Consider the following 8,796-nt stretch of genomic DNA (forward strand, 5'->3'; position numbering starts at 1 on the left):
ACTGACCAATCACAATTGATTATTTCTCTATGATTCGATTGGTCAATTTCTTAAGACTTAAGGCTTGAATCATCTATCGTAGACCGGGACTAATTTGAGAATTCTCCGTACTCGGCGTCTGTTCCCTACGATAAGAACGTCAATTGCACCTCACTGTGACGTTTAAATTGTCAGTCGTACGTCACGTATCGAGGGTCATCGCCGAGTCGCGTCGTCTCGTCGCCAACGTGGCCGGTCGTGAAAAAGTAGTATACGCGATTGAAAAATCAAAGCGATCACACAAATGGATACCGATGTGTGATACAACGCGGTACAACAACGATGATCCGCGCCATAAAATAAAACCACCGAGAGTGAGACGCGCACAAGCGACGAGAGTGAGAGAGGGAGAGAGAGAGAAGATTCCTTTTGTCGGGAGATCCGGGAGAAATCGGATTTATGAGTCACAGTATTCCGATATTTCCGCAAAGTGTGTTCGCTGAAAGCTCGAAATAAGCGCGCCCTCCTATCATGTAGTCGTTTGTGCCGATGAGACGAAATAGGTTAAGGTCGTGGATAGATTTTTCTTTTCGGCATACGTAGGCTCGAGCAGCAGCCGCTCAATTTGCGTGAGCTGCGTGTACGGGCGAAGCGGGTGCGAGGGGAAGTTTTGTTTTGCCTTTAAACAAAATTCGTGACTATGAGGACTAGAAAGACCATCGCTATTCTCGGAGTAGGCCTGATCCTCGCCTGCTGCGTGATGATCTACCTGATGATGGACCTGACACTCTTCCCACCCGGACAGAGTCCCAAGTTTTCCATGAACGACGTACGTTCGCGCAGCGAGAATACCTTCACTTCCCGCGGAGTTGTTTCGCCTATACCTAAAATTTACAATCACACCGATGTGCTATGCGTAAGACTGTGTTTGTTTCTTTTTTCCTTTTAGAATCAGTGGCTTCACTTCGAGAACAGACTGGCCAAGTTGGAGAAGGACTTCGACAAGCATCACAAGGTGATGAACGCCCTGCAGGAGGCGGCGAAAGTCAAGCATAACCCGGTCGCGCAGCCGGTCAGCCACGTGAACCGTTCCGACGCCGCGGCGCCGCATCCGGGCAGGAGTCTCACGTGTAACTTCAACATACGCAAAGTCCCGGCGGTCGACGTGCAGATGTTGGAGCTGTACAAGCAGCTGGAATTCGACAATCCCGACGGCGGGGTGTGGAAGCAGGGCTGGAACATCGTGTACGACGAGAAGCAGTGGCACCCCAACAGAAAACTGAAGGTCTTCGTCGTGCCCCATTCGCACAACGATCCCGGCTGGTTGAACACCTTCGAGAAGTACTACACCTTTCAAACGAGAAGCATACTGAACAACATGGTGACCAAGCTGGGCGAGGACAGGAGGCGTAAGTTCATCTGGGCGGAGATATCGTTCTTCAAGCTCTGGTGGGATGACCAGTCGAGGGCTATCAGGGACGAGGTGCGCCGTCTGATACACGACGGCCAATTGGAGATCGTGTCCGGGGGATGGGTGATGCCGGACGAATCCGTGTCCCATTGGATAGCTCAGCTCACACAGCTGACCGAGGGCCACCAATGGCTGAAGTACAACTTGGATTACACGCCGAACTCAGGCTGGGCCATCGATCCTTTCGGTCTCTCCCCTACCATGCCGTATCTCTTGAAGAGTTCGGGGTTGGAGAATCTGCTGATTCAGAGGGTTCATTACTCGGTGAAGAAGAAGCTGGCCAGGGATAAGAATCTTGAGTTCCGTTGGCGGCAATTGTGGGACAACGACGGCTCCACGGAACTCTTCACCCACGTCATGCCGTTTTACAGCTACGACGTGCCGCACACGTGCGGACCGGATCCGAAGGTCTGTTGCCAATTCGACTTCTACAGGATGCAGAACTTCGGCCTGAGCTGCCCGTGGAAGGTACCGCCGAAGACGATAACCAAGGCGAACGTGGCGGAGAGGGCGTTGCTCCTGCTGGATCAGTATCGCAAGAAGGCGCAGCTGTTCAAGACCGACGTGCTGCTGGTACCCTTGGGCGACGACTTCAGGTACACGCATCTCACCGAATGGGAGGCACAGTACGACAATTATCAGAAGCTTTTCAACTACATGAATGAGAATCAATACTTGAACGTTCAAATACAATTCGGCACGCTGAGCGATTACTTCGATGCGGTCAGAGAAAAGCGCAATTTGAATGAGTTCCCGACTCTGTCCGGCGACTTCTTCACGTATTCCGACAGGGATGATCATTATTGGAGCGGTTATTACACCTCCAGGTATGTGACGCCCGGTGTTTGCCGGTATCTAGATGAAATTATCTAAATAATCGTCCAGATTAAATAGATTATCTAGATGGGAGAAATACAAAATATTTTCATCTTCGTTTTGGATAAAAGACAACATGTTATCTCATCGGAAAATTATCTGAAATGATGTTATGGTCCGTATTCTGAACTCACTTTTCGATCAAATGAATGAAATAATATGGACCTTAAACTCGTATCAAACTAGGGGGTCGGAGATTCGATTTTTATGAAATTTATCTCTCATGAATGCATCACCTAAAAAATTATCTAGATAAGTAGCGCTATTTATCCTCCATCTAGATAAATTAAAAGCAAAATCATGTGAAGCGAGCACTGGTAACGCCGTGTGAGCTTCAAACAGGTTTTGAAATATCAGAGAAAGGATGTATAATTTTTCAATCTGTCTAGGCCCTTCCACAAAAGACTGGATCGTGTGTTACTGGGCTCTCTGAGAGGCTCAGAAGCATTGGCTGCTATAGCCTGGGCCAGAGGCAACGATCAGCTGGTGGAGGGTAACCTCGCGTCTCGTCTGAGCACGGCTAGAATGTGGCATTCCTTATTTCAGCATCACGACGGCATCACCGGGACCGCCAGGGATAACGTTGTTATCGATTACGCGCAGAAAATGATAACCGCATTGAACAGCTCGGCCCACGTCCTTCAACAATCTATAGCGCATCTATTGAAGACCCCGCAAATCTCACCTCTGGATTTAGAAGCGGTATACTTCACGTTAGATGAGACCAGGTACGAGGACTAAAATCCACCTGATAATCAGCATAATGTCATTTACACGCATAATGTAGTAATGTAGTAATCGTTCGGTTCAAGATTACATCATACCAATGCTGGCGAGAAGCACGTCCTCAGTCTCGGAGACGACAGCCCTTCGAGGAAAGTAGTCTTCTACAATTCCCTGTCGAGGCAAAGAACGAAGGTGCAAACTTTGATCGTATCGACGCCGTTTGTCAAAGTCACTGATCGAAGAGGGCAGACCGTCAGGTGTCAGATATCGCCTATTTGGATCGGCCCGGCCGCATTGTCCGCGGCTAGATATGAACTCTCCTTTCTGGTCACCGTGCCAGGGTTCGGTATCACTACATACGTGGTTCACGCATTGCACAAAGCGTCGTACGTGAGGTAAATACAACGACAATGTCTACGTGCAGCGTAAAATCTAAGTTTGTTTAAGGAAGTCGTTTATGATGGACCCGATGCGATCCCAAGATGCTAAAACTTCACGTGTGTCTCTCCTCCTCAAAAACAGAGAAGTGTTCCCTGCCAATGTCACCGTCTTCAACGCTGACGTCAGCAGCCTGCCATCGTTACCCGGCTTCAGCCACTTGACGGTTTTACCGCACACGCAGGAGTTCTCGATCACCCAGCTGCCGGAATTGTCCGCCTCCTTCGGCAAGTCCGGTCTGTTGAAGGCGCTGAGGGTCGGAAACACCACGTTCCCTGTGCACTTAGACTTCGTCAAGTACGGCACCAGGGGCTCCGGCAAGGACAAGAGCGGCGCTTATCTGTTTCTGCCGGACAAGCCGGAGCCGGATCTCGTGTTTGTGGACAGCAAGACGATCGTTCACTTAGTAACCGGCCCCATTCTGTCCAGAGTGTTCGTAGAATTGTCACACGTGCGGCACACTTGTACGCTTTTCAATTCGCCCGGCAGCGACGGTCTCGGACTGCACATAATCAACGAGGTCGACATCAGCGAGACGCAAAACTATGAGCTCGCGATGCGCCTGAACACCGACATCGCGTCCGGCGATCAGTTCTTCACCGATTTAAACGGACTCAATGTAAGCATTCCGACGGAGCAGAATTCATACTCCTCGGCATCGTCTCTGTCCACCCGTAACGTAATTATATAGATTTCGTAGCAATGTTTGCCCCTGATATATTTTCCCATCGCAAAAAGCAAGCGGGATATTTCAGATGCTCGAGTTAGGTGGGATACACCCTGCATAACATGTATCTCTCATTTTCTTCGAGATACAAAATGAATCCCGCTCGGTTAATTTCAGATGATCAGGAGACAGAGATTTCCAAAACTTCCCACACAAGGCAATTACTACCCGATGGCAGCAAGTGCGTACATAGAAGACAAGAGAGTTCGATTGACGGTTACCACGGCTCAGCCATTGGGAGTAGCTTCTATGGCATCTGGTCAGCTCGAGGTAAGTCGGTTGACTTGACCTTGATGAGAATTTGACGCGACGTCGTATAAAAAAAAAATGAACATTGATATGCAGAGTTAGGGAGTAACGTGTTATAACGCCGTAACTGTTATCTTTTTTTTTTTTTTTTTTTTTTAACGATTTATANATCTCTCACGGATTTTGTCAAAGAAATTTACTTCGGAAAGAAAGAGAGAGATTGAGCGTAATATATATATATTATTCTTAAAAATTCATACAAATTATGCGATGGACAATAGAGAGTCTAAGTAGAGTCTTACAAATAGATCATGCAAGATAGAAGGCTGCTTCAAGATGACAATCGAGGGTTGGGACAGGGTGTGATGGACAACCTGCTGACGAGCCACCTGTTCACGTTGATCCTGGAGAAAAGGGAAACGAGCTGCCCCGGCGCGACACCACCGGCGAATCATCCCGCCGGACTGTTATCCTTGAGCAGTCACTTGGCATTGGAGGAGTCACTGCACCCGGTAGTGGCGCTGCATCCTCACAATTCTCTGCCGTTCGACCTGCACGCCCACTTCTCGCCGCTCCGGTACGATCTTCCAGTAGACCTAAGCATCGTCAGTCTTCGAGTGTTCCCTATACCCGAGGGTGCCGGCAAAGGTATCGGCATGGTGTTGCATCAGCCTGCCTTGGACACCTGTTTCAACAACCCTCTCTTACGACGCTTGAACGTCTCGGAATCGGGTGAGGTCGACCTGACCAAGTTTCTCAACGACATGGAAGACTGGACCATAAGCAAAGCGCCCCTGACGTTCCACAATGTCGGGCCTTCCTTGAAGTCGCCCGTTGTCAACCTGTGCCCGCATCAGATACTACCGATCCTATTTCACAAGACGCAGTCTTAATTCAGCGAGGTCCTCAGGAGAGAAAGAGAGAGTGGTTTAGCGTAGCGGGATGAGTGATTGCTTTCTATTTATCCGCGTAAATTCTGTTTACTCAAGATCATGTAATCCAACTTTGCCGAAGCGGGTGGACTCGTGTGATCTAACTTGTATCTGCAACAAAGCATTGCACAGATGCGACATTCAATATTCGTGTCATTTTATTTCGACCGGGAAATCTTACTCGCTCAGTTTCACGTATTACAACGTAATGCTACGTTTTGTGATATACAAATTATAATAATGTGAGTGCAAGTGCGGTTATACATTTTACCTACCTAATACAGTCCCTGGCTTAATAATATGGCCAGGGAATGTATATGTTTAACCATATTGCAACTAAAATGCAGTCAAACTGTACGAACCGAAAGGTCCACCTTCCTTAAAATTACACATGTGATGTGCATTTAAGATATATGTGTTGTGTGTGTGCGTGCGCGCGTGCGCGCGCGCGCGCGTGTGTGTGTATGTGTGTGAAAAGATTTCAGTATGCTGAAAAGATTTCAGTATCTAATCCGCTGATTATTTTGGTTGTCAACTTCTGGCAATAGGTCTTATAGCAAAATGCAATATAGAAGTAAATAATAGCATAATTTTAGTCTACCTCGTGCGTTAATTGTCATGTATTAAAGCAAGAAATTAGAAGATGAAATTATTATTTATCTACATAATCGCTTTTTTCCGTTTTAATTGATCAATTCTACTTTTACTATTCAGCTCACATGTTCGATGTGGTTTCTTTTATTTATGTTAATTATGTGGACGTTACTCTTTAGTGATTCCTGTGATTTAGTAAATCTTTCGATCGATAGATTTATATAAAAGGAGGGTATAATCCTGATATTTTACGTACGTGCATTTAGTTCTGACAAAGTGTTTCGACAAGTGTTCTCTTGACGCTAAATAGGTGCTGCACCAAGGCTGCTGCACTAAGGTATCACCAAGATTATGTGAGGTGATCGAGTATATTGTGAATAAGCGAGATAACAAACGGTACGTATTCTCACCCGTGTACTTGACTTTTCGAGTCCTCTGCTTGTTTTACCGAGAGATCCGCATTATATAATATAAACGCGAGGTACGGAGTGAAGGTCATATTTGGAATAATCGGTGAATTGATAAAGAGTGAGAATACGGACCGATGTGATAGAACTACTTCTTTATCAAAATAAATACTTTAATACTAGTCAATTATGAATTGTGTAAAGTAAAATCGATTGCACAGCAATTTTATATATGCTCTTGTGCTATATTGTACATAAACTATTAGAAACATTACGTCAAGAGTAGATGTGTACGAGTGTAAATGAACTTGTGAGAAATGATTTGTGTGCAATGTAGCACAGGGAGTTTTAACGATCGATATTCGTCGGAGATATTATTAATGGCGTCAATGTTGATCGGACATGTTTGTAATAATACTCGTTGGACTGAGTTCCCCTTACCCGAGAGCAAAGAAGAATTGTATCGCCGTCGGGTTGTGCGCGAAAACGGTCAGAACCACCTTCTGCATCTGATTCTGACAGGCCATGGATTCCAGGGCTGATATCATGAAACGGCCGAGCCCCTTCCGTCTGATCGACGGTTCCAGTTGTAACTCGTAGCTACACATGTAAATACTTAATTTTTTCAACACGTACACGCAGAGTTTTATTTTCGACCACCTTATACACAGTGTTTGCCTTGGATGATTTCAGATTCAACTAGATGAAGATCATTTTGCTTTTCTCTCGATAAAAGATAAGTGGCGCTACTTATCCAGATAATTTTCTAGATTACTCGTTTTCATGAGATATTTTATAAAAATTTATAATAAAAATCACGCAGATTGTAAAATTGCGCAACGGTTAATTCGTCGACGTAGCCGCTCTAAATTTAAGGACCTAACAAAAAAAGACCGATAATCATTAGCTGCTCACTTAGTCGACTGTTTGATACAGGATTGAAGTGGAAGATTGATCAATCGAAACAGATGGTCTGTTCTTTTTCGTTGCACTGCTGTAAACTGATGCAGTTAGAATGTGACAAGTGTATTTTGTTTCGCTCTAACTTATTGCACCAGTTAAGCGGTGCAGCTAGAAAGAACAGGAAACCATAATTTCTTCCATCTGGACAAAGATAATCTAACCATTAATCTGGATGATTATTTAGATAATTTTATCTAGATACTGGCAAACACTGCTTATACATATACGTACCAGTACAATACCACGTCACCGTGATCGATGTCGAATCGGAAATGCGAGAAGCCTAGAAATTTGTCGTCACACGACGCCACCAGATACCAAGCCGTCTCCTCCGTTAATTCCGCCTGCTTTTCGGTCGCGTCCCAGCCCCAGCTGGACCGCTTGTACATATCCTTCACATTCCTCTCCATGATGTCGAAGATCCAGGAGAGACATTCTGGCTGCGCATCCTTAGCCCTCGTGCAGGTGACTCTTATCACGTCGTCGTCCTTCGTGACGTACCGGTGGAATTCCGGCAGAGTAATCAAAGGATCCATCAGTGCGTTAGCCTTATTGACCAGTAGCAGCTGCGCCGCTGTCTTCTCCGCCAAGATCTGACGTCTCGTTTTTCTCGCTTTTCTCTGCACAAAGATGGAACGTGTGAAATCATTCAAATCGGGAACTCGTGGAAACGTTTGAATTAATTGCTAGCTGGAGGCTTACTTGCATAATTGGTTCGAATCCTGAGTTTCCCGCCTGTTTGGTTCAAACGTATTTATGTGTTGCAGGCGATATTCCGCGTAATTATTTTCCACAAAATCTCATCACGTAACTGTGACGATAGAAGGACGATGAATAAATAAATAACGTTTCGCAGTCAAACAAAAGATACGATCACAATTCCGCTTAGCGTACTGCCGGTTTATTCGTTAAATCCGCCTAACCTCTAATCAGTCTCACCTCACTTTCAGTTTGTATCATTGTATATTCGCTAACTTAAAGTCTACGATACTCGCGACAATAAAATGGTCGTTTGGAAAGTAAACAGTTTGCTCTCATCGTTTTTAGTATCGTATTCGGGATCTCGTGCTGTTCTGATGTTTTCAATTTTATCCGTACCATCGTCATGCAAACACGGTCGCGGCCATAGACGTTTGGTCCGTTCTTTTTAGCTGCACTGCTGAACCGGTTCAATAAGTTGGAATGAGACACAATATATTTGGTCTTATTCTAACTTACTACACCAGTTCAGCAGTGCGGCTAAAAAGAACGAATCAACAGTGACCTGTATTCTGAACTCTTTTTAGGTTTATTCTTTCTAGCTGAACTCGGACTGCACGAGAACCGAACTAGGACAAGCCAGAACCACGACGAGTGCAAGGCGTGCAGCGAAAGAATAAAGCCTGTGTCAGACTGTGAATTGAAGTTTGAAATTGAATTGAAATTTGACCAATC

At 45.6% G+C, this 8,796-nt stretch overlaps 2 protein-coding genes across 3 annotated transcripts; one reads left to right on the plus strand and one right to left on the minus strand.

The window, feature by feature from the left end:
- The first annotated feature begins 166 nt into the window (after positions 1-166).
- On the plus strand, positions 167-5,373 carry LOC106750368 (alpha-mannosidase 2). The gene is made up of 7 exons (XM_014630684.1): positions 167-808; positions 929-2,277; positions 2,716-3,054; positions 3,139-3,447; positions 3,575-4,109; positions 4,335-4,487; positions 4,775-5,373. Exons 1-7 carry the CDS (start codon positions 680-682, stop codon positions 5,357-5,359), a joined length of 3,399 nt encoding a protein of 1,132 aa, XP_014486170.1. The 5' UTR covers positions 167-679; the 3' UTR covers positions 5,360-5,373.
- Positions 5,329-8,518, minus strand: LOC106750370 (N-alpha-acetyltransferase 40). Of its 2 annotated transcripts, XM_014630686.1 has the most exons (5): positions 8,302-8,518; positions 8,065-8,173; positions 7,594-7,982; positions 6,841-6,999; positions 5,329-5,509 (listed from the first exon to the last, which is right to left on the minus strand). In XM_014630686.1, the coding sequence occupies exons 2-5, from the start codon at positions 8,068-8,070 to the stop codon at positions 5,428-5,430; spliced, it is 636 nt and encodes a 211-aa protein (XP_014486172.1). In that variant the 5' UTR covers positions 8,071-8,173; positions 8,302-8,518; the 3' UTR covers positions 5,329-5,427. The 2 variants fall into 2 exon arrangements, with proteins under 2 accessions (XP_014486172.1, XP_014486171.1); XM_014630685.1 differs by having other exon boundaries at positions 8,065-8,518.
- Positions 8,519-8,796: the final 278 nt, after the last annotated feature.

The sequence above is a fragment of the Dinoponera quadriceps genome, unplaced genomic scaffold, assembly GCF_001313825.1.
Source record: "Dinoponera quadriceps isolate SergipeBrazil2010 unplaced genomic scaffold, ASM131382v1 scaffold5230, whole genome shotgun sequence".
NCBI classification, from domain to species: Eukaryota; Metazoa; Arthropoda; class Insecta; order Hymenoptera; family Formicidae; genus Dinoponera; species Dinoponera quadriceps.